Source organism: Rhinolophus sinicus, chromosome 4, assembly GCF_057876585.1.
Source record: "Rhinolophus sinicus isolate RSI-liver-muscle chromosome 4, RSI-T2T, whole genome shotgun sequence".
NCBI lineage: Eukaryota > Metazoa > Chordata > Mammalia > Chiroptera > Rhinolophidae > Rhinolophus > Rhinolophus sinicus.
Genome location: NC_142504.1, coordinates 95,267,430 through 95,293,609, shown reverse-complemented (window position 1 = coordinate 95,293,609; position 26,180 = coordinate 95,267,430). Strand labels below are relative to the sequence as shown.

At 44.2% G+C, this 26,180-nt stretch overlaps 1 protein-coding gene across 2 annotated transcripts in view; it reads right to left on the bottom strand.

The window, feature by feature from the left end:
* Window positions 1-26,180, bottom strand: part of SETBP1 (SET binding protein 1) — a 346,918-nt gene that overhangs the window by 146,591 nt on the left and 174,147 nt on the right. For both annotated transcript variants that reach the window (XM_074340043.2, XM_019739686.3), the window contains exon 3: window positions 19,764-19,817. In XM_074340043.2, the coding sequence (XP_074196144.2) occupies window positions 19,764-19,817 (54 nt within the window). The remainder of the gene's footprint in view (window positions 1-19,763; window positions 19,818-26,180) is intronic.

Here is a 26,180-nt window from a genome sequence, read left to right as displayed (position 1 = left end):
TATGGTGCATTACTTGTCAAAGCTGCAGAATGGGACTTCTCCATATAGATGGCAATGGATTGTCAACATTTACCATGACCTTTATCTGTCCCTTCCATGCGTACACAGACATATAAATAGTCTATCCTGGGTGAACTGTGTATCAAAAGGCCCTATCTCAACAGTTTAATTTAGCAATCTGTTAGGACCCTCACAGCAGAATATAACAAATGAGAATCTAAGCGTCAGCTCTTTTAACAAAGCAGTCAGTACATTTACATTTGGGAGACTGTCATTACCTCAATACCTCCTTAGTGATGCTGGGAGGTAGGTGTCCAGAACAGACGATGGCTTGAGCATCTAGACACAGTATTTCTTATGCCTCCAATGTACACCCACCAAATAACTGGGGCCAAACTGAGCTCCACAGAAGACTGAAACAGTCTAAGTTAACCTATCAAGTCTTTTTTTCTTTTTTAGTTGTTGATTGGTTTCATGACAGGCTTGAATAGGGATGATAAATAAGGCTTTGATGATACTCTTGAGGGAGAATTAACATCTCAGTGCAAAATTAACCTTCTCTTTTGATTCTTTTCCTCCTAGTTGAGCAAGAAAACAAAACATTTTTAAAGCCACTGAGGTCTACTGTTATTCCTGGAGATTATGGAAAGAATCAGCAAAACCATAAAAATATCCTCAAAATTATTTATCTCTGTTTTGAAACGCTGAAGAATTAAAAGGTGGGAGGGGTGTGGCTTTAAAATAACAGGGGGAAAAATTTTTATTAGGGAACATATTCAACTTTCAAATCAAGACCTATAGGTCAATGAAATCAGTTTGCTGGATCTCTTTTTTTTTCAGAATCAAAAAAGTATGCGAGAGAGAAGTGGTCAGGTGTGTTGCCACTACACCTTACACCTCTGGGAGACAACTGGGAGGCACTTCTTGGGACATAGATCAAGCCATTTCTCTGGTCCTCAAGATGGAACTCTTAAAATTAAAGCAATGAGCTGACTTGACACCTCAAGAAGGATTGGTTGTCAACTATTACCAGACCCTATTTCTCTGTACCTTTTTCTTGAAGCTCCAATTTTCTATCAGTCAGTTTCTATGCTCCAAACCCTTGGGTAAGCTGTCAGTGGCATCAATGTTATTAATCTTCAGTGGCCATGTCAATGACAGTCACTGCTCATAAAAGTCCACACAAAGGATAAACATAATAGAGGGGCATTAGGCCTTGAGTAGACAAGGTAAGTCTGAGGAAATGAACAGGCGGATTGTCACCGTTTTAATAAAAGCACAAAGCTCCTTTATCTGTGATATAACTTTCTATTTTGCACCAATGGAGAGCCTATTCATTTTGGTACCAATTCAGTTCATGAGGTTTCAGGGAAGATAACTCTTTAGCTAAATAATAGAGAGAACAATATCAGCTTTGAAGCACTACTTCTTGGGATCCTGGAAAAAGGTTCCTCCAAGGACTGACCCAAACAAAACCCTTGAGTGTGCTCTAAAAATGGCCCATATGTGACATTTGATAAGTTAAGGTACCTTCACACTGGAAGCGTTACCTGGCTCACAAGGGAATAAAACCCTTGGTTTGAGTTGCATTAGCTTTACTTCTCACCAACTGAAGGCTGCAGGCTGGACTTATCCAACTCCACTCAATGGGAGCTGGGTATAGAAACTGATCATCTTTCCTGGCAGAGCAGGACCAGAACTCTGGACTCTTCCACTGAAGAAGGGGCTTGGACTGCCTTTCATCTGGGATGGAGACTGGACGCTCCTCTGACGTGTAAGTTCCTTATCTGAGCCCAGAAAATGGTATTTCTTATGCGTTGGTCCAGATCTTTTCTAGTTTGGCTCTACTGTCTTGCACCCTTATCATCCTCTTACTGAGCCCTTCTTTAGGTTTTGAAGCCTGAATTCCTGGTATTTGCAATTGGATGTTCTGCTGCCACTTCTGTGTGATCTTTGTTTGACCACCTCTGTTTAGACCTTTGACATCCTTCTGTTCTGCCCCTGCTTGGATAAGCCCAAGGCGTCCTGGACATCGTTGGCCCCTGGATCATTCGATTTTCTGCCTGTGCCTTCTCCTTTTATCAGTGGTTTGAGAATTGTACCCACCCCGGGTGCTCACCCTAGAACAACAAATCCTATAGCCAGTTCTTATTCCTGCCTTCTTATCCTGAAGGCCTGTCACGGCCCTAGGCCCCAGCCTTTGCACATTCCATCCTGCTTTGCCACCACATTCACGCAGCTGAGAACAGGGAAAAACCCTCTGTTCTGTCATCTCACTGTCAGAACAGCCTTTTCTGCCCTAAGGGTAGGAGTGTCTAGTCAAGAAAAGAACACCCTGATAATCTTGTTTATGCTCAGAATAGCCAGCGAGCGCTGTACTCGCCTGGTTGGCTGGGCCGATGTGCCAACCAGGAGACTGGGGACTTCCCCAGCTGAGAACAGCAGCCCATTAGATGAAGGCGATGTAATTTCTGTGTGTGAATGACTTGTGGCCTCAGATGAATGGTGCTGGGCTCTCTTCAGTCATCAAACACTTCCTAAAGGCCCACTGGGCGCCAGGCACTGCGTGAGGTAGGAGATTTACAAAGCTTCCTTTTAATGGGCACCTACCTGGTATCAGGCACTTTACATCGATCGTTTCTAACCCTTCCAGTAACACTCAAAGGGAGTTCATGTCCCCCCTCGACAAAGGAGACAGCTGAAGTAATTTTCTCAAGATCATACACCTACTAAAAGGGAGAACAAAATTCACACTCAATTCTATCTCCCCCCAATTCCTCCCTAATACCACACGGTAACACTACCCACTCATTAACCAATTTATTCATTCAGTTGGCAAGAGCTCCTGAGAGCTCCCGTAAGCCAGAATCTCGGCTAACTTCAGGGGGAGTGGATCCTTCTCCACGAGTCAGGAGGTCACTTTGGAAGAGCTCAGTGGGAAGCTCTTGGGGGCTTTAGGAAGCTGTCATTTATGTGTGACATCGAATAGAGTATTTAGCTTTCTTTTAACTAATAATAACAATAATGGTAATATGAGGTTCGGTTCAGTAATCTTACAAAAGAAGTGGCTGCCAAGCTAACAAAACTCCCACCGATGAGGTCTTCTCCGTTATCTCTGATGGGTGCTGACGTTTATGAGGACTCGGGTACACCTGAAAGGTAATAGGGATACTCCTACATAAGGCATCTGTGTCAAGCTGAAGGCTGCAGAGTCTAAGCACACTTTGTATTTTAAATTAAAACCACTTTTACGTAGGAATAGAAAAGTACACTATCCAACGAGGAAAAATATGCAAGCGTCAAAAAATGCAAGGGGAAGGCTTTGACCCAGGTGGGTTGAGGAACATCTTAGAGTAAATAAAGATTTAAGCAGTCAATGCTCCAAGCAGTGAGCTATGGAAGAGCTCTGCCTATTCTTAAAATCCTTCATTTGTATTCTTTACAGCCTCTGGAAGTCTGAACTCTACAGGAAGGGAAAGGAATGAAATGGAATGGAAAAGGAGAAAATGTTAGCGCTGGAAGGCTTCTTAGGCCTCCTTCAAGCACACCCCTCCCCTTGGTACGTAAAGAAACGGAGACACATGGCATGACCGACAGCTGTATCTGTGGCTGCTGTGGTGCAGACAAAGAGCTAAAGGCTGATTGGATTGCACTTGTGCTAAGCTGTCATCTGAGGCCATAAAGAAACTGAGACACACACCTAGGCACTGATCCCATGACATACTAAGGGACTCAGATTACCCAGGTCATGTATTTTTGGAAAGACCTCTTCAAGATGCCAGCAGGGTCCAGCATAATGGACTGGAAGGAGTTTTATATGAACAAGAGCCTCATCACTGACACATTTTCCATGTATCATCTTTTGGCAAACATGAAAACTATTTCCCTAATGGCATACTTGTGAATTAGTCAGAGTTGCTGAGGAGATTACAATTCCATTTTTCCAATGACCTTCTGGTTTCTGAATCTAAAGTGAGTTTTCAAAGGTTCTGGGCCAGGACCCTGGGAGTGGGGACCAGGGCTCCCTGGGCCTCCAGTGCTGCCATTGGAAGGACCTTCTGGGCTGATGTTTCTCACCTGTGCAGAGGGTGTTTGCTTGGAAAGGGTGGCAGGGACAGAGGAGTCACATGGGATGCAATGAAACACTAAGCTGGAGAGGTCTTACGATTCTGTGGTTCCAGGCAAAGTGCTAGGTCCCTTACATACGTCCTGAATCATTCTTACATCAGGTGAGCTGAGTATTGCTCCCTCCATTGCATGCAGGAGAAAAGCGAGGCTCAGAGAAGTTATCTAACTTGAACAGGGTCACAGAGCTAGCAAGTGCTGACGCTGAGCTTCAATGTCACGTCATGTACCTGCTCCTGCCGAAACCCCTGTGCTATAATGCCTTCCCTTCGGATGCTACTCAGATGCTAAAGAGGCACACAAGAGCAAGCTCCTCCATTGCTGAGAAATTCTTCCCAAATAAACTGGAAATCTACCTCTTTCAACCAACTCCCATTGGTTGTTTTCCTTTGGGGAACAATTAGTTTCGCAGAAATTCTAAATCTCTTCTTCTATAGGTAAAATAGAAATGTATAGAGATGCCATCAGTACACAATACTGGCTACCCTCTGTCTTACATCTGTGGACAAGAGAGCAAAGAACAAAGAGGGAAAGGGGTTTTAGAGACTGAGGTCTTGGTGAATCACTGTTGTCACTTTACCACTAAAATGCTGAGGACTTTGAGCGAATCATTCAATCTGCCTCAGTCTCTATTTTTCTTCTGTAAAATGGAGTTTATTATCTTCTCTTATTTCACATTTCTGGTGCTTACCCAGGATAAGAAGGTACATAAAACTGCTACAGAAATATAAACTGTTTTCATTGTTTTGTACCCTGTGTATAGGTTTACAGCATGACCCTATTCATTCCACAAGTGCACGGAATAAAATACCTTCTTAAAAAGTCTCTCTGGCCATAACTTTTGGTAAATTGTCCGGTACCTTGTGGAGATGCATTAATATGTCGACATCCTAATTAGCTCATTTAGACTGATTCATATTTAAGGAAAGAGGAATCAGTAAGATTGGCTCAAGATCCAAGTTTCTTAAAATGCTGGACTGTTTGTGACATGTACATTTTTAAAGATATTATAGAGGAAAATGGGGGAAGAGTATTTGCTGCCAGAGGAGAGAGAGAGTTTATTTTCACCGCTGAGCTACATCAGTGATACTGAGATGGACCCAGTCTCCAGGGGGCAGACTCACCATCACAGACCAGTGAGAATGCTTTGGACGCACGCACCTTGGAATACCCTGCTCGTCGTGGTGGAGGCTGTGTCACCAAGCCAGAGCCGTGCTCTGAGTTCACAGGTGAACATGTGAATCTCCCCACAGACAAGGAGATCTCTGAATGCTGTCCAAGTCATGCTGACAAGGAGACCAGATGTGGCAGCTGCCTTGGCCACTGGTGGTGGACTAACTGATGTACACATGGCGTGATTTGATGCCCTCACCTCCACTTAATGCTTCCTATGTTATCTCATGATTTCCGAGGCCGTTTCTGTCCCCGGGGGTTCGAAGGAGACAAGCTCTGCCTCTTATCTGAGAGCCAGGAACATTATCTGAACAGCTGCCGCCTGCAAAATGGCTGGTGTCAAACCAAATGCACTGGTTGAAGTACCTCTTTTAGGGGAAATAAACACATGTATACACACAGGCGTGTACGTACACACACGCTTCTGAAATGACTTAGCTGCAATGCTGCAGAAGCCCATAGCTTGAGCCCTGCCACACTAACCTGAGATGCTATGGACCTATCCCCTGCCCCTGCCTGATCTCATGCCTGCCTTCCTATAGAAAAGAGGACCTGCCCTGATGCTGTTCTTGTGAGCAGAAAGTCCTCAGCAGCAGCTGGGAATGGGAGGGCTTGTGAGCCGATGAGCCACTCACTTGGAAGCACTGGCAGCTGCCTTTGAATTCGGAAGAATCCTTTCTTCCCCAGGCGAAGGGGCTGCATCGTCTGCTCCAAGGAGGAAGAGGCAGGTTAAAAAAAATAAGATGACACAAAGGTTGCTTGTCACAAAGCGAGGGAAGAGAACAGCTTCCCATTCTCCTCCAGGCTCTGGCCTCAGATGACAGCTGAGCACAAGTGGAATCAAATCAGCCTTTAACTCTTCATCTGCATGCCCAGCAGCCACAGATACAGCTTCCATGCCAGCTGTCAGTCAGGCCCAAGCGCTCAGTAAATGCCCATGATTAGAGCCTTCCTCAATTGAGAGTGTAAATGAACAATCACAGCTCACTCCTCAGTGTAGCTGGAGCCACACACCCATTCATTTCTACAGAGCCAAATGTAAATAGAAAATGAATGCTCCTGTACACTTTCCAAATTTTCTTTCCCCTGTTAAAATGTTGGGGGGAGGAGGGATATCGCCCTCTCTGAGGATCTCTTCCCATATTTGATATGATCTGTATGTTTGACATCTAACCAAATGATTCTCAAAGGGGACAATGAAAGCCCTTGTACTTCACCCCCGCCACCCCGTCCCCATTTGTCAGTATTTAAGGCTTAATGAACTCTTGGCGAGTTCTCTCCTCCCAGAGCCTCATGTTTGTTATTATCGTTTAATGGTGATCTGTCCAACGCTCCAACATGCCAAGAAGCCCTACTCGTAATCAAGAAATACTAGTTGGGTAATATACATAGAGAGAGGTTTTCAGCAAATCGCCACATCACTAAGAACTACCACACCCAGCTGTGCTCTTTGTATTTAAATCCTGGGCATGCTCCAGTGAAAGGGGAGCAGGATCTGCCCAGCCTGCTCCTGTCTCCATCTCAAGATAATCTCCCTCAGCTGTGTATGAATCTGGACGAGAGGAGGCTGCTCAGAGCTCTAAGCCTTTGGGTGCAGCAGACGCGCACATTCAGAGTAAACAAAACCCATCAGGCCCCTGCAAGAGTCCGATGCCTGATTGCACTAAACACATCACGATGGAATCTGCAATTGGCAAAGTAATTGGCGTTATTACAGCTGATGGTGAATTTCTGATGCGGCCCCAGCTCTCCTTTGAAATCATACTCAGCCGTTTAATTTGTCCAGCTCCCGTGTAGCTGATTGCTCCTTTCTGCTGGAGTTTACTGAGAATGAAACGCGCTGTCTCTCCAGACGCCGGCAGGCTGAAATTTCACAGGCGTTTCTTTTAACAGCATTCTCCCTACTTCTCTTAGGACCCCATGCCTTAGTCACCTTTCACAAGATGCCAATGATGCAATAGATTGGAGGTGGGTGAATTAAACTTTGATTTAATTCAAAGCTGTGTATTTCTAGTCTCAAATCCAGAGGTACTTGAACACTCCTACTATAAACACCATAGAATAATGGTGAAAGACACATAAGCCTCCTAAGATCTGGTTGCCCTGAAAAAGGCTTACAAAACTTGTTAGCTCCCAAAATAAGACAAGTAATAGAGACATCTTCATTATAACCGCAAGGCCAGAAGGCATTAGGAAAGTATCAGATCTGTTTTCACTCTTGGTATACATGCATCCCTAGTATGGGTTCTATAAATATTTACTGAGCATCTACTTTTGACTGGAAGCATGCAGATTCTTTTTTTAAGCAATGCTCATCCTCCCTTTCCCTACTTCGGCATTTCTGTTCCTACCCAGATGAAGGGCGAGGAAGCCAAAGGTGGCCAGCTGTGTTTTCTCACAGTACAGACATGGCTGGTATCTGGGCACAGACGTCTCATTCCCATCAGCACGTTACTTGCCCTGTCAGCATGTGGGTGATGGATGGCTACCTGGAGACAAGAGTCGTGCCTCCAGGATGGCTCCCTTCTGCAGGTGCCATCTCAGTCTGATGTCCCTCGAAATCCAGAACCCTCATGCTGTTCTGGATTTCAACTGGTGGTTGAAAAAGCTCTTGATACATTTGTTTAAAATCATTTTTAATACTTTATAAGCTAGTCATCTTCCATGGGAAAGAGATAAAATGTTAATGAGAAAGGGTCATCAGTGATAAGGGAAGGGAGCGATCAATGAAGGCGGTTGTGGATATGCTCATCTCTTGGTCAAACCGTCCCTATCCTTCCCTTACTCATCCCCACCCATGTCTGTCCTCCACCCTCTTTGAGGGTTGTTCTCACAGGGCTGGAGTGTGTGCCATTGCTCATTTCAATTGGCAAGTGGCATGAACAAACTGGAGGAAAGAACGGGCAAGACCTAGATTTCTGTTTTTTTGTTTTTTTTTCTTCTTTGATAATTCCAAATTCTAGTCATATTGTCTTGGGAAGCTGCAATTTGTGCTCTTACCCTAACTTCACTGGTCCAGGTTCAATTTCAATTATGTAACTTATACAAATAATAAGAATTATAGAACACATTTAGGAAGTGCTTACCAGATGCCAGACACTGTCCTTTGGACCCGTCTATTCAATCCTTCTCAAAACCCCACCAGGTTGTTATCCTTCTTTCACTAATGAGGAATCTGAGCCACAAGTTCAATAACTTATGAAGGTCACAAAGTACAGGGCAGACCTGTGATTTGAACTTACTGTGTTTCCCCGAAAATAAGATCTAATGGGAAAATAAGCCCTACCATGATTTTTCAGGATGACATCCCCTGAACATAAACCCTACTGCATCGTTTGGAGGAAAAATTAATACAAGACCCGGTTTTATTTTCAGGGAAAAACAGTAGCAGTTTGAGCCCAGAATCCCTGCTTTTAACCCTTCAATTATAAAGCAATGGGACATGTTCTCTGTGTTAGTGATTAGATAAAGCAGGGTAGGAGAAATTTAGGTTATGTTACTAAATGAGCATCAATTTTTATGACATATGGTGGTAAAGATTACAATGACACCACCAAGTTACTTTTTGTTTTGTGCGTTTTATTGGCTTGGGACACCTGTTGGTACCGTGTTTCCCCGAAAATAAGATCGGGTTTTATATTAAGGTTTGCTCCAAAAGACACATTAGGGCTTATGTTCAGGAGGTGTCATCCTGAAAAATCATGCTAGGGCTTATTTTCCGGTTAGGTCTTATTTTCGGGGAAGTACGATAGGTAATATGGTTCTGTGGAGGCTCTGAGACGCATTTTTTAGGAAGGTAGATGTAGAAGGAAGATCAAGTGGAGAGGGGGGAGGGGATGGTCATTATCAGGGAAATACCAGAAAACTGTGGTGGAAGCTGTTTGGAGACTTCATCCAGCCTCCAAACATAAGGAAGCAGGTGGCTGGAAGGTGCTGCTTGAGAGCTGCAAGCTGTTCCACCAGGAGGGGCTCCTCTCTTGGGGGTCTCCTAACATCTCTCAATGGATCCTTTTTGTTGGGTGCAAGATGGTAGGAAAGGGGTAGGGTAGATGGGTGGGAAGACATGAGGGTAGAAATGTGAACTGGGCAAGTAGGGTTGCAAAGAACTTCAAAAGCGAGCTTGCTCATGTGTTGGAGAGGGGCGGCCTTCATTCTTAGGAGGTAGGTTTGAAACTATCCTACTTAAAGAAATTATGAAGGAGATACCTTCTTTCCAGTCCTACAGGTGGTTTGTGAATTTGCATTTTCTGTATGTGAGTCATTCCTATACCTAAAAATGTACAGAACAAAGATATGCATCATATTAAAATGTAGACATGGGAAATCTGACACTAGTTCCATCCAATAACCAACACAGATATTTGAGAAATATCATATAAAATGTCAATGACCCCAGGCCTTGAGTGAGCAGAATTATAGGATGATTTTTAAAAAGCTCAAATTGAGGCCTCTTTACAAAAAGGACTGAAGAGAAAAACAAGAGTAGAAAACTGAAACATGAAGAATCGTGGAAGAAGTGACAGAGTAATAACATTTTGAGTCTCAAGGGATCACAGAAATCATCTAATCCTATAGCCTTGTTGCTAAGTTTTTTGCTTTGTTTTGTTTTTGTTTTAGGCGAGAAAAGTATAGTTGAAAGAGAAGAGGATGATATTAAAAGTTAATCCCCACTGGTTGGCCTCACTGCATTTATACGTCTATTTTGAAAAGTTGAACTTAATTCAGGTTTTGAAAGGCTAAATCATGTTTACATGCACTATTAGAGATAACTTATGCTGATTCCTTTGAGAAAGTGGAAAAATCTTTTTGCCTATGAATAACCCCTCTTCTCCCAAGACCCACCTGCCGTCTAGCAATTTCTCTGGTGTGAATTTCTGTTCGTTAATTTATTTAAAGTTGGGCCAATCTGCATGTGGCCCTAAGGTGGTCAGGACATTGTGGGAGAAACAGAATATTCACTAAATTCTAGAGAGATTTAGTATCCCAGGAGAACTTTAAGACGCCAGAGTATTCCACTGAAAGGACAGACACTCTGGAAACACCTGGAGAACTTCTCTTTCCAGGACCAAATACTAATGCTGATATATATATATATCACTAACAACACTATTAAGGCAGGCAGTGCAAAAAAGATATACCTATAGTATGAAGCTGCAGATATCATGTAAAAAAAGTAATAGTATCAGATTGGGTTTTGGTGCTGGGTATGTGTATGCATGTGAGCAAATATTTTTGTTAAAAATGTTCTACTCTTGTCACAGATGTCACTGTTTAGTAGGAAAAGCAGTTAAGTGGGTTGCCTTAGGAATTATAGGAAAAGATTCATGTTTTGGACAGGTATCCTACAAGTAGCCAGAAAGACACCTTTATAGGTGGAGCCATCTTTTTTGAGGGGGAATATTATTCGTAATACAAATATATTCACACAAGCTCACAGAAGAAGGCCAACAAAAACACGAGTGGAGCTCATACTGTGTTTCCTCAAAAATAAGCCCTAGCCGGACAATCAGCTCTAATGCGTCTTTTGGAGCAAAAATTAATATAATATAATTAATATAATAATTATAGTAAAATAAGACCGGGTCTTATAGAATATAAGACCCGGTCTTATATTAATTTTTGCTGCAAAAGACACATTAGAGCTGATTGTCCGGCTAGGTCTTATTTTTGGGGCAACACGGTACCCTTTTGGTAAAACTCAGAAACTGCATAATTAGAACAGAACTTCTCGAACGATTTTTGGTGACTAACCAGATGTTTTTCCCCCAACCCATATTATTGTATGGTTACTTTGGTAAAATATTATAAAGCTATATTAGTAGGAAAATGATCACATGCTTGGATATTATAGAAACATCAAGTTGCTATAAAAGTTTCTGAATATTCTGTTTCTAAATGCATCTATCCCACTGTGGACCAGTAACACACACTTGCCAGGCCAGCACTAGTCTGCAGTCCACGCTCTGAACAATACTGAACCAGGGAGCAAAGATAACATGGCGGCTGACAGAAGGGAAGCCTGAAGACGGCTTTGAGGGAAAGTCACAAGTTTACCAAAGAAGAAACTGAGCAAGGAGGCTCCTGGGATCAACCTCACGAGCCCTGAAGTCAGGGGATGTGGTGTGTTCCAAACACATTCTCTCTTGGGTTAGTGTCATAAAGCTGGATTTTTGGGGGGATATTTCTTAGAATCCAGAAAAACTGTCTAGCTGTCAAGCACAGGCGGACATAAACCCCAAACACCTCCATGCGCTAGTTTAAAATACTGGGAAAATATCAGCTGTTGAGTGGGAATAGCAGGGTGTGAGCACAGGCGTAGGCTTTACAGAATCCATGCTTAGCCATACTTCCTCCACGTGGACCATGGTTTCCTCCTTGGTGAAAAGGGAGAAGTAATATGTCTGATAAGGGAGCTGTGGGGGGCTTCAGAGGCCAGGGAACAAGTGAAGCACATGGCACATTCGTGACACAGAGGAGACACTAATTGAATGTGGGGCCCTTTCCCTGCTCGCCTCTTCAAGACTTCCTTTGTGCTGTAGTCTTTTTTTCCCCCCAAAATGAGGAAGTTGATTTAGATCCTGGGGAGCGTCTGGAAACACCGATATCTGGACTACACCCAGACTGAGTTAATGGCGTTAGTCCTGGGCTCCTGTAATTTTTATAAGCTCCCCAAATAATTCCCATCTGCAGTCAAGGTTGTGGACCACTGCTTTGGGTGCTCTCTCTCTCATTCTTTCTGTTTTGAAATGGAGGGAGGGGGTAAGCAAGCACCAGTAGCAGGACTTATACACTGTCTTGCTTTGGGGTAGTTCTTCCCCAAAATGGCATCATAGGTACTATGTGGAGAATTCAAAACAAGCCAACCTGTGTTCTCATTGCTGTGGGCCTTAGATGAGAGGCTACACTGCCTACCTCTGTGTCATGCCGGGTCTCTGGTCCCGCTCCCCGCACAAGAACGCAGGATATGGTGAGGCCAAAAAGGAACACCAATGGAGCCATGGATAGGGGAGTCATACCACTATAGTCTCGCTGGCGGCTGGGATGGAGACACAGGAAGCAGGAGCCACACGATGCACAATCCTCTGTCCGCTTCTCTGCCAACCAATAATCCCACTTGCTAGCTGCAATCCGCTTGCTAGCTTAGCCACGGCAGTTATATCAGTGGCCAATGGCTAACTGGTTACAGCTGATGGCCATCTACTACCTGAGCCAGCACCTTTCCACGTGAGGCCGAGAGCCTGGAAACTGCTCTCTGGGACTCTGTCCGCACACTCTGCCTCAACTCTTTCCTCCTATGTAGAAGGGGCAACCACCACCATGATTCTCCCGTTGGGAGTCTGGGAAGAAGGGAATGAAAATAACAGAAATTCTTTGCCAAAATGGAAGAATTCAAAATGTTCAGCATTAATACTGTCTATTACTCTGAGATGTATGAACTGTTTTCTTCTGGGACATGGCAAAGATCAAGAAAACTCAATACAATGTACTGAAGTGAAGGTGAGGCTGCTTGTCCGGTCTTATCAGGGGTCAGCCTGGGTGTAAATTATCGTAACAGTGGGGATATGTTCTAGTTCAAGGTGGCATACCAGAAGTGGTTAAGAATCCAACAGATGTTGGAACCAGACTGTCTAAGTTCAAATCTTAATTCTGCCACTTACAGACTTTGTGACTAACCGCTCTGTGCTTACTTGTAATATGGGGATAATAATGTTCCTGATTTCACAAAGGTCTTGTAAAATTAAATGACATAATGCATGTGAAGTTCAAAGACTGCAATCTGGCATATAGCACCGTTGCCATAAGTCCGCAGAACATGTACACTCAACCCGCGGCAGTGTGCGGATGTACTAACACCAGCCCCTGTTGAGCTCAGCAGGGGCTGAATGCTCTGGAAAATCCAGAGCTCCGTTTCCGTCTTTATAACTGTTGATACTGAACGTGTAGGCAGCAGGTGCTCATTTGGAGTAGAGTCAGATAATGGTGATTCTGTGGAAAACGCCTGATCAGCGCTAGAAGAACAAGCAACCTGGGACCTCAGGGGTTTCACAGTAAAAACACAGGACTTGTCAGAGCCGCTAACTCTCCAACCTGTCCTGCTTCTCCATGTAGGAGCCCCCATCGGAAGCAATCAAAAACACAGAACATTATCAATCCATAGGCTACTGCCATGGTCCCGCCTCAGCTTCAGCCTGCCTTCTCTGTTGGGAGATGAACATAACGAGGATTCGTTCTACTCAGAAACTCCATGGTCAGACCTTTCTAAAATGTAGCTCGTCTTCACAAAATATTTGGGGTTCCTGCATTAAAAACTACTGGGTTAAGACTCATGGAGCCCAAGATATTTTGCAGATAGTTATGTCCCCTGATGATCTAGGAGTAGAACTGAGTATGGGGCTCAAGGTAAATGGAACATGCATTTCTTTAGGAGGAACAAAGCCCTCGTCCTTTGAACACGGTGCCATGATCTTTCTTAATCCAGGGTTGAACACCACACCTCCTCAACCTGCACTGCTTTCTGGCCCCCTACTTGGTTAATGGTTATCCCTGTCTCTCCAATCAGTCAAGCAGCTGCCGGGTCCAATGATTCTGTCCTCAGACTTTCTCTGGCATCTGTCCCCTCAGTAACAGCACCACGGACACCAGGCCAGCATCATCCCCTAGTACTTCTCCTGTTGACCAAGTATCAGGAGTATTGCCGGGCCCCCTCTTCATTTCATCACCCCTATAATCTATGCCATAATCTTCTTTCATCACAATTCTGATGGTTGCCCATCCTCAAACCTCTAATGGTTCCATTTTCTTCAGATGGATGTTAAAATCAGAACTCGAGCCTTATTCAAACAAATCAACTGTAAAATGACATGTTACCATAATCAGAGAAATCTGAATATGGATGGGGTACTAGAAAATATTAAGGAATTACTGTTCATCTTGATAGGTGTGATAATGGCATTGTGTTTGTATTTTTTTTAAAAAGCTCTCATTAGTTAGTGAAGTTTACTGAAGTATTTATAAGTGAAATGACATGATGACTGGGATTTTATTTAACATTCCCCCAAGATTAAAATTAAAAGCAAAAGTAGCTGGGAATATACCTGAAGTAAGGTTGGAAAACGGTAATGACGGTTGAGGCTGGAGGTGTGCTCAGGGGGCAGTTAGATCAGCCGCAGAAAGATGACTGTCACAGACTGCAAACAGGTTGTTAAAACCTTTGTCAGCTTAAAATTGGTCGTGGTGGAGATATTTACACCACAGAAATGGGCAAATGCTATGCAAATCAGGGCTTTTTTTTTAGCAGCATACCATTGAAGTTGGATAATGCATAATAGAAGTCGGATAATATACGGAGGTTTATTATACAATTATGCCTTCTTTGGGGTAAGTTTGAAAACTTCAATAATAGTTAATTTTTTTTTTTATAAAGTTTTATTGGGGAATATTGGGGAACACTGTTTCTCCAGGGCCCATCAGCTCCAAGTTGTTGTCTTTCAATCCAGTTGTGGAGGGCACAGCTCAGCTCCAAGTCCAGTCCCCGTTTTCAATCTTTAGTTGCAGGGGGCACAGCCCACCATCCCATACGGGAATTGAACTGGCAACCTTGTTGTTGAGAGCTCGCGCTCTAACCAACTGAGCCATCCAGCCACCCCAATAATAGTTAATTTAAAAAAAAAAGTTCAATTCTTTATACAGACTTTTAAAAACTTCTGCAATTTGGCCCCAACCTAATTTGCAATTAATTTCCCACCATCCTACCTCGGAACCAGGTTAATTAGACCACTCCAAGTCTACACAGCACACCCCAGCATCTCCACCTTTTTTTGGCCTTCATCCAGGCTTCCCCTCACTTCCTTCTCACCTATCTATCTTGGCCCAGGTACAATGACACCTCCACCTGGAAGACTTTCCTGCTTGCCCTAGATAGATACAATTTCTCCTTAAATAATTTAACCAGTACATCCCTAGCAGAAGAAGAAATGAAATTCACTGTGTGTGGCAGGCATTGTGCTAGGTTGTTTTCAACATGCATTGTCTCCTTTGAGTCTCACAATAACCTAGGAGGTAAACTGCACAACTTTTTTGCTTAATAAGGAAAATGAGGATTAAAGACATTAGGTAATTTTCCCAGGGTCACAGAGCTAAGATTAGTGGCAGAACATTCCAGAATTGTCAAATTCTGAGGGAAGAGTCTGGGCACAGCAGGAAGCCGTGCATAATGGTCTCCCTGGTGGCCTTTGAATGAAATGGCAACTCAGTGACTAAATGCCTGGTTCTCTCCACATTGAAAAATGTTTTCCTGTGTGTCCTGATTTACTCTCTTCCACCCTTCACTACAATGTATCCTTGGCCATAATAGCAACGGACATTTTAGAAATTCCTTACAAACGGCCACTCTTTATAAGACAGCACTTATTCCCTAAAATCCTATCATGAGGCACACTTGAAGTAAAACTTCATTTTTCCTAAAAGAAGTAGCCTCTTCTCTGAGACAATGGAGAGTTGATAAAGTAGGAGAGGAACAAGTCCTTTAGTCAGTGGGTGATGGGTCTTTGAAAGGTCACTTTCCATGCACCAGTGTGGTTATTTCTTCACCACATCCCCAGCTGGGCCCTTGTAAGCATGTGCACAAATACCCGTGGGCATACCCACATGGACACGTTACTGCAAAGTTTAAGCAAACTTTGAATCCCTGTGGGAACTAAGAAACAAAGAAGAAATAAGTGCCAAGAAGCCTTGGATGCTATTTGTATCCTAGATGTGGGGCCTGGATCTAGCATTTGCCTTGGATTGCTCCTGCAGAGCTCAGCCTGCAAAAGGAATGGAATGTCTAACAAGAGGGGAGTGGTAAATAAATGATGGTACTTGCAACCAGACAAAAATAGCCAGCTGCTAGAAGAGTTTCCAGTGACATGGGAAGCATGCAAACAAACAAGAAAGAAGGTAACAAAAAAAGCATCAAAAATAGGATGTCAACTTTTAAAAAATCCATCCATGTATGTCTATGTACAACAAAGATGGCAAGACTATTCCTCAAAATGCCATTATCTATATTTCTGGGAAATCACAGGAGATTTTTTTTTTCTTAAGTTTTTCTGTGTTTTCCAAATTTCCTTTGAAAACAAACAAACAAACAGTTTTTATAATTAACATCCATCACCACCCCAGTTACAAATTATTTCTCTTGTGGTGAGAACTTTTAAGATCTATTCTTGTAGCAATTTTCAAATATACAATACAGTATTATTAACTACAGTCACTGTAGTTAAGAATAGGGCCAGTTAGATCAGCTGCAGAAAGTACATTACATGCCCAGGAATTACGTATTTTACAACTGGAAGTTTGTACTTTTTGACCACCTTTACTCACTCCGAATTTCTACAGTGAACAAGTATAGCTTTTATAATACAATCAGGGGAAAGATGGAATAAAAAGAAACATGGAGAGAAAAGCATGTGAGTGTTGGGCTTCTATGAAAGGGAATAAAATGTCTATTTTCAGTCCTTTTTGGAGGTGGAGAGGCATGGTCTGGCAAAGGGAAAAGAGGATATTCATTTCCAGTCACCCGAAAACCAGAAAGCAGGGACTCAAGGGTGTCTGTTCCCTCAAAAGGCAAGAAAAACAGGATCTTGAAGATGAAAGATATGTTTTGGGGTGGGGGAGGGGGACCAAAGGGAAAGTTTAAGTGTGAATTTCAGAAACTTTTCCATTTGTACCTTTAAAACTGGCTGAGAATAGTAGCCACCTATCAGCCCCAGCCCTGACTCTAGAAGAAGGTTCTACCTTGCGTAGTCCAGAGGCCAAGCTCACCAGCCTGGGAAGTACTCCCACAGAGAACTGCAAGCCTTAGAACCTTAGCATCAGCCATCAGGTTCCACCTTTAGAGTAATGTGTTTCTTTCCACTTATGAGCATCGTTACTTTGCAGACCAACAATCATGGTGAGAAAGGCCAATAGGCACTTCCTTGCCTTCCTCCTTCTACCTGGATGCAGAAAGGAAGGCAGACAACGAAACATCAGTGCATCCCAATACAGTTTCCCCTGGCCACTCTTTCAAAGCTGAGAGTCATCAAAGATTAGTGAGGAAATCATGGCTCTTCTCCCTAAGAGACTGCAGCAGGATCAGGCATTAAGGGAAAACAAAAAACAAAAAGCAGAAAAACACACAGACCTTTTACTGGCAAATAGTAAGTGTGGACTCTGTGAAAGCGGACAGGCCTGATTAGTTACCCCAGAGAGGGGTCCTCAGTTGAGTTTCCCTCCTGAAAGTCAGTCACAGTTCCCGGAAGGGAACACACCCATGAATGACTGGGGACAACGGGATGTGTGGGGTTCAGTTTCATCTGAAACCCAATGAGAGAAGGGGAAAATAACAACAGAAGCCAACAATTTGGTGCTGTGAAGCTGGGGGTGGGGGTGGGGGTGGCAGCCCAAAGCATATGGGCAGCATTCTGTTTCGATGTGGAAAAGCACCCAAAGGGTGGTGTTGACTTGACACACACCAGGGCCTTCCTGATTAAGGAATAACACTGGAGAATTAACTTTGATCTGGGCATGGCTCGTCGGCCACGAGATTCCCAGCGCTTCCTGGCCTCAAGAACACACATCCTGAGGAGTGCAAAATATGGATTTATGCTTCCAGCCTTGGGGGGATGACACACAAATGGAATAATGTGGAAAGGTCAGACAGAACCAGGGGAATGAGCCATCTGTACCAGCAACTGTGGGCGTGTTGGGGTGGGGGGAGCAGGGAAGCTGCCTTTCTAGGATCATGGCCTCGAATGTTATGGATGCATCCCAAATACATCAGACTTTCGCATCCCTTTACAGTTCATTTTATACGTAAAATCTAAAAATGTGGCTCAACAAACATGGAGAGAATATGATCGCCTCAGAAAGCAACAATGACAAAACACACACACACACACACACACACACACACACAGGCACCTTCCATAAACTCATCAACTCAGCCTCCACTATGTGCCCTTTTCAAGCCCCAAAACGGCATCATGCAGAGCCCTTTTTCCCTTTATTTTTATAAATCTTCAGACAAAAATAAATCTTTAGCTGAGAGGCTGCTGTGCGTGAGGTAAGTGGGGAGGTGGGTGGGATATGGGCAAATGTTGATTTTCTTTTGTTTTTGTTTTACCTTCCCTGAGCTCCCCTGGAAGTTTGTGTGACGATGTGAATAAGTACTTTAATTAATTACCCATTTTCCATAGTTGTCAAATAGGCTTGCTGATGACCTGTTCTAAAACCTCATTCTATCCCAGGCAGAAGGATCAAAAGGCTGTGATCCAAACACCCCCAAACTGGAACAAGGATTTATCTTTGACTCTCACCAATGGGGCCTGTTATTTTGTTCATTCTCTCCCTGGAGCCTCTCATTCCCCACTCTCCGTCCTTGTCCCTAGCTCTCTGTATGACTCGAGGCCACTTCTCATCAGGACTCTGGTCCTCAGTTTCCCCAGCAGTACAAGGAGCTCACAAGATATACCCCACATAGAAGTGAAGTGAGGGCACAGTGAGCTCTTGGATGTGAAAGATATTTAAAGAAGAAAACATTCCCAAATATATGCAATCCTTGATATTCGAAAATTAATTGCTCTACCCACAGAAGTTCTCTGCCAGGAGCTCAGATGTATCTCCCTGTAATCTCCCCGTAAGGCAGCCCTGAATTGAGGAGGGACAGAAAGGTTCAGGCGGAAAGGGGGACGGGAGCAAGTACACAGCACTACAACTCTCACTCTTGGATTTCCCTCTCTTTAGATACATGCTCTGTCTGCTCTGGGTCCCTGGGGAACACAGGGACTTCTGTGTGTCTGGTGTGAATGTGTATTGGTGCTTATGTGTATGTGTGTAAACAGTAAGTGCCCTTCCAGAGACGAGGGTGATTTTCCATCTTCCCCACTGCCAAAGAGGTCCCCAGAGAGCCCTTGTCTGTACCCTCTCTGCGGTTTGCTCATGGCGACCGCCAAACAGCATTCTGGCCAGAGAGAATAGTGGCCCATTTCCCAACCAAGATCAGCAAAACTAACCAAGATCAGCACAGCTCAACCATCTGTCTCTGTAGGAGTTGGAGATTAACCAGGCCACCAGACTGGTGACTGCAAGGCATGTGCACACAAAGATTACAGAAACATGACCATCTTGTCCCCCCAAAAGAGAAATACAGGGGAGAAACCCAGCCCTACCCAACCCTCTGCCGCCTTAGTTTAACCCTTTTCTAAGCTAAGTCACCTACCACCACACATTTCAAGTGCATCTTGGTCTATCTTTTCCTCCCACTATAAAATATTGAGAGAGAAGAAAAAGGCCATTGTTCAAGTTGGCATTTAACAAATGAGTCAGAGAAGCTGGAAATCCAAGGTGGGGGGTTTTGCCCTGGTGCCAACTTTGTTTGCTCATGACCAAAGTATGGGACATTTCAATCTCCCAAACTTCATAAAAAGATCAGTGGAACTTACCTGTGGCTGAAATCCTTTGAGGTCACTGGCTGCAAGGTCACTGGCTGTGAGGAGCTGGAAAAGAGCAAAGAAGGTTTCCTTAGTGATACTTCTCAAAGCTTGCATACACTGTCCCCAGGACAACTGATCAGCAATGGACTTGACACAGCCTAGACCTGGAGCTAAAGAAGCAGAATCGCGAAAGGTAAACATGGTGTTTCTGGGCTAGGAGTCTTGACCCAAAGGCCTTCTTACCCGTGTGGCTATAACATCTCTGACTACATCGCCCCTCTCTACTGTCCTCTCCGACCTTTCTTATGTGTCACCAGTGCCTCAAAGGTCTTAAATTAGGGCTCATGGTCTGTGGATGGACTTCAGCAGGTCTACAGATTCTCTAAAATTTCAAGTACAATCACACATGAGTCTATAGATATACAATGCTTCCTTAGGGAGAGGGTCCCTGACTTTCTTAACTACTATCATAGTCTGTTATACCACAAGCTAAAGAGACAGTTAAAGGCACATTTCCTCTGGGAGGGCTTCGTTTTCTTTCTTGTTTTCTTAATTAGACCAGTAAAAATGACCCTTTCCGCTTCCCAGATAAACGTGACTCAGTTTCCCTTTATCAAATGTCTTTGATCCTATATAGTATTTAGGTATTCATATTTTATGCCTCCAACTATCATGTACAATATTAGAACATAACAGTCAACTTTACATATTTTATGTGTCTCTGTGTTTAATCAATAATAATGGGTAAAGTTAAGGTTGTAATTTATTTGCATCCTCTCCAGAAAGCACTCAATGGAATCATATGATTAATGAAGAAAATAACCATATTCTTTATTGTTACTCAAAAATGCTGGGCAAGTGTGGGGTAAAGAGAAAAAGGGCAGATGCTTATTTTGATTCAAGGAGTGTGATGGCTAGCTTTACTAGGCCTGAAGAACGTTAGCAAAAAATAGGAAAGATTTCATGTGTGCTGTGAAAATATTTTGTTTGGTTCAAGAAAGACAGGGAGTCATGCTGATCTCCATTGCCTCCGGCCTTCAGAAAAGCTCAACTGGGCTTTTTTAGCTTCTCTAAATTACTTTGCCAAAAATGATGCAGAAACTGGTATTAATGCCAGGATACAGCAGAAAGGAGGTGGAGAATGTAAAAGCTGTAACTTTCTCCCCACATCTAGTCCTGAGGGCTAGCTTCCACCTGGGGAAGGTGCCTCGAGAAGGTGGCTCCATCTTGGCTCCTCTGTAATGAAACAGCCAAACAACACTTAGGGCTCTAGACTAGACACTACGGGAAGCCTTAGTCCCTGCCTGCAAGGAACCTACAATTTGGTCAAGGGATAAGACATGGACGTCAGTGTGAGCAGAGTGTAGGAGACTGTAAGCGTCTAACTGTGAACATAAGGCAAGAAAGGTCAGGGTGGGGTTGCTGAAATAAGATGGAGTTTGAGCTTGAGTTTTGAAAATGGAAAAGTGGCAGAACGAGATGCTTCAAGTGGGGCAGTTGAAAGAAGACATGGAAAAGGGAGTCACCAACCCCTTGGTATCCTTTCACTGCCAGCCACAGCATACATTAAGGAGGCAGCGAGGACATTATGATTCATTGAAAATTGCCTGGGTGACCAGTGCAGTGGTTGCTACTTTTGATAATTTTTCTTTTAATCTTCACAACTCCCTCATGAGATAGAAAGTATCTCCACTTTATGGTTGGGGAAATGGAGTCTTGTGGAAGTTAAATAACATTTTCTAAGTCACACAGCTAGTACATGTATTTGGGATTTAAATCCAAAGCTATATTGGGGAGATCCAAAATGGCGGATCAATTGATCCAAATGGATCAATGCTGTGCGTGCTTCTTTCCATGAACACATTAAAATTACAACTAAATTACAGAGCAATCAACCTGAAGAGCCATCTGAAGTGTGGCTGAACAGAAGTTTTATAACTAAAGATATAAAGAAGAAACCATGCTTAGACTGGTAGGAAGGGCAGAGACTGGCCCCAAACCAATGGACTGGCCCCAAACCTCCATGTGGTGAATGAGAACCAAGAGGGATGTCTCAGCCACAGGGGTTCCCCGCAGAGGGAACCCAGCTTCACACCAGGCTCCCCAGCCCGGAGTAGCAGTGCTGGGAAGAGGAGCTCCCGTAATATCTGGCTGAGAAAAACAGCAGGGATTCTGACCCTCTGGGTGGGACAGAGGCTGCGGGAAACCAAAATGTCCTCTTTAGTAGCCCATGAACAGACTCTCTCACTCACAGGAACTCACACTGGGCTCCGGCAGAGGGATGATGACTCAGGGGGGTGGGAGGAATCAGAGGTATACGGGGGTCAAACTGAGGTATGTGGCTTCAGAGTTAGGGCTGAACGACAGTCACCATTTTTCCTGTGTGTGGTCCTTCTCCTGTGCAGCCAGCAGGCAGACACCATCTTTCCTGTGTTAAACCCTCTCCCCATAGGCCAAATCTGAATCTGATTGGCCTGGTGAGTGCCACTGCTCTACCCTGCTGACTCAGCTGGGACTCCACCCTACCCAACTCACGCAATGCCCGAGGCACTTTCTCTGGAGCAGCCAGCCCCACCTGCTTTCTTAAACTATTGGAGTCTGAGGGCCCAGGCGGGCAGGGCAGCAACTGGCCTCAGTGTGCTCTGAGCCTTCTGCTGAGTAGCTCCAGGCTAAGCATTGGCACCAAACCAGAGTCTACATTAACCTGGTGACCACAACTCTTTCCACTCCCGTGGCTCCCTGAGACCCTACCTCACCCAACTCATGTACCTCACAAGGCTTTATCAGTGGCTGAACCTTAATGGAGCTGGCAGGTGGCAGCAAGCCATATATACAATGGAATATTGCTCGGCCAAGGAAGGAAATGGGTTTTTGCCATCTGCAGTGGCAAGGATGAGCCTGAAAGGTATTGTGCTGAGTGGAGTGTCAGACAGAGAAAGACAGAAGCAATGTGATTTTGCTTATATAGCGAATCTAAAGAACAAAATAAACACAGCAACAAAACAGAGACAAATTCATAGATACAGAAAACATTTTGATGGTTGCCACATGGGGGAGGGGGGGAGGCGGTGAAAAAGGGGGAAAGGATTAAGAAGTACAAATTGGTTATTGCAAAATAGCCATGGGGATGTAGGGAATAGCATAAGGAATATAGTCAATAATATTGTAATAACTATGTATGGTGTCAGATGGGTACTAGATTTGTTGGGGTGAAAGCTGTATTATCCCAAAGCACATCCTCCTTCTTTTATAATATGATGTCTCTGATTTATAGCACATTGGAGATAATTTGCTGATGAGACATGGCATAGGAAAAAAAGATAAGTGCCAGACTATTAGTCAAATGAGCCAAGGGCTGTAAAACATAAAACATGTATCCCTATGAATGACCCTTAACTGACCCTTCCTTCCAGACATTATTGAATTGGTAATGACTAGGGTTTCCAGGAGGGAATTCCCGCCCGTTCTCAGGAATTGTTTTTGCTTTTCTATTCCCGAATCCCGAGATATAAACTGTTTTCTGTTCTCCAAGATGAATCGTTTCCACAAAGTGACAGCCGATACTACCAACCACCTGGGTTCAAGGAGCCGATTTTCCCGATTTCCCCGAGCAACTTTTCTCATGATTTGGAAATGGGAAAGTGGAAAAAAATTCCTGAGAACGGGCGGGAATTCCCATCTGGAAACCCTAGTAATGACCATCCACTCTTCAGATCTTATCAGTACAACCTAGGTTTCTAACTTGAGCTGAGCAAAGGTTAGGATAGAGCTGAGAAGGAGGGACAGAAAGGCTGGGGTGACGTATAGGCATGGGAATAAGCTCTGCAAGGACATGGCCATCAACATGTGTTAGCATATAATGGTCAAATCTCAAATTCTCCAGGCCCTGGGAGTCCAGCAGGTGGAGATCCTTCTGCAGGCTTTCAACAGGGTTCACCGGGTAGACGACAGGTGTGAGATGAAAATGTTCCTCCTCGTTCTGATGCCACAACTGAAAATCAACCCCAAGGGTGTTCAAAGCATCTTAATTAACACGGGCACTATTCCCTCACGTCAGCGGTTTTGGGATGGAGAAATGACCAGATCCACTTGTTTGATTGGAAATAGAGATGCTGCATTTTTTGGTTATTATTTGTGCTTTCCCTACCTCAACAAAGTTAGGATCTATCCCACCCTCCCTGGAAACCTTGGATCTTGTTTTTCTTCACTTAAGATGGAGCCAGATGGATGCAATTTTGTTCTTAATTGTTTAACAGTTCTGCTTTGTGTGTTTTATTTATTTTTTAAATTTTCTTTCTCTCACCTAACAAGACCGTGGTCCAAAAAGACCATAGTTTTATCTTACGGAACTTCTGCATTTCTCAAAGTGTTGATACAGTCTGGACATATAATTAGTCAATAAATACCTACTGGACAAGTGACTTAAAAGGAAAGGGGGAAATACTGTCAAACTAGAGATGAGGACTAGAATGATTAAATGGCTGAGCCTGGAGAAGAGATGTGTGAGAGACAGCTTATGACATCCTTGAAGTCAACAAGAGGAAATGGCACTCAGCATCTAGGGCATTTCCTGCATGAAGTAGGCACTCCAATGGTTGAATGAATGCATCAATGATGGGAACAAGCTCTCCTCTACCCGCTGTGGGTTTTATGAGCGAATACTGGCTTATACTTCATGTAGGAGGAAAAGGTTAAATGGAAGGGAGGACAGCATGGAAGTGAAAGAGGCTGAACAGTGAATGAGTCCACCACCAGACAGACAGTGGGATTGCCCCTTCCTGCGGTTGAAACAATGAAATGTTCAATGGGGTGTCCGTCACAGTTCATATGTTGTAGCTTATCTGATGGCGGGTTGGGGGAATCAGTGAGGTGTTGTCAAGGACACTTATCAAGTAACTTGGAAAACTTCTGAATTCCTTACCTTGGAGATTCTGAACTATTTCACTCACAGTCTAGTGTGCTTTTCGGGTATTATCTGACCCTGGAAATAACCAAAGACAAGCCTTGCAACTTCCTCTCTGAATGGTTCCCAAAAGAATAGTGTACAGAAGTCTGACTTTCCTCACCATGCAGCCCTGAATCACTGCCTCCTGGCTCCCAGGTTCTAACCAGGCTCTAACCAAACACGTGAGCTCTTAGGCAAAACACACGCTCTGCTCCTTGAATACTGTCCTTTCCAAAGCTGAGTATTTCCCAGATGTCTACACCTTCTGTACCCAGGAAAGGACAGGGCTGGCCCGCTGCACTGAAGTATGGGGCTCAGATGTGGATTCGAAATACAGAGCAGGATGTTCTCCTGTATTTCAAAGTGGCAGACTATCTAGATGTGAACCCCAGAAGAGATTTCCAGTCTTCCAGAATGTCAGGACCTGAAGGAGACAGCTGAAGGTCCCTGGGTGGATGAGGAAATCTTTGTGTCCTCAGCAGGCTCAGGGCCACCTGTGCTAGGGAACTGGAGGAAGGGAAGGTGGTGTAGACAGAAGAGCCCCACTGTGTCCACTTCTCCCTCCCCATTCAACCAGAGTGGCTTTGATTTTCCCTCTTTCATGTATACAGTTTCATTGGAAAATGAATGTTCTGCCATCAAAACACATTTAAAAACTCCAGACTAAGTCCTTATTTTGCAGATAATTGACTTTACAACAGGCCTGGGTGGGTCCCCTAACCCCCAACCGCTCTGCAGAAACCTCCACTCGTGACCCTTTCAGTCTTGCCTAACTTTAACACCCAGACAAAAGCGGCTCCTGGCCTCTATCCAGAAGGTGGGAAAGGCTCAGAAACACAGGGGAAATTGAGGCACAGGCAAGAAGAGATGAGCACGTCCCTCCACAAAGCCACTGCCCTAAAAAGCACCCTTCCAGACCCTCTCCACACCATACCCCCTACCAGACCCAATCCGCATTTTATCCCATTGGGAAACAGTTCACTGCCCAGAGCAGCCGGGCTCTGTGGGGAGAGATCCAAGGCAGGGAAGCAGTGGGAGGAAAAAGAAACCTGCCCTGGCTCTGGGGACTTTAATCGGGCTGAAGTTAATGAAAAAGATCCTGCCTTTTCCCAGGACGGCTAAATGTCTGCACTGCTCCCAGAGAGAGGGCTGAGCGGGTGTGGGGGAGAAGGGCAGACAGAAATCACATTTAAAAGGCAAAGGAAGGAGAAAATTCTTTCATCTCCCTGGTGGAGCTGGGCAGTGTTCCTGGGGCTATGCCTCAGGTCATTCTCATGCCTGACACGTTTTGCAGCTCTCTGGAACAGTCCAGATTCAAAATATTAGGATGATGACCCTGCTTTCCATTTTCGAGGAGCTGCAGTTTCTCTCTTGGCAAAAGTTCTTCTTCTTTATTTCGTTAATTTTTGTCTCTCCAAGCCTGAGGGGCAAGTTGGGAGCAGGGAGGATTGGAGGAATAAAGAAAGCACTGGGGCCCTAAG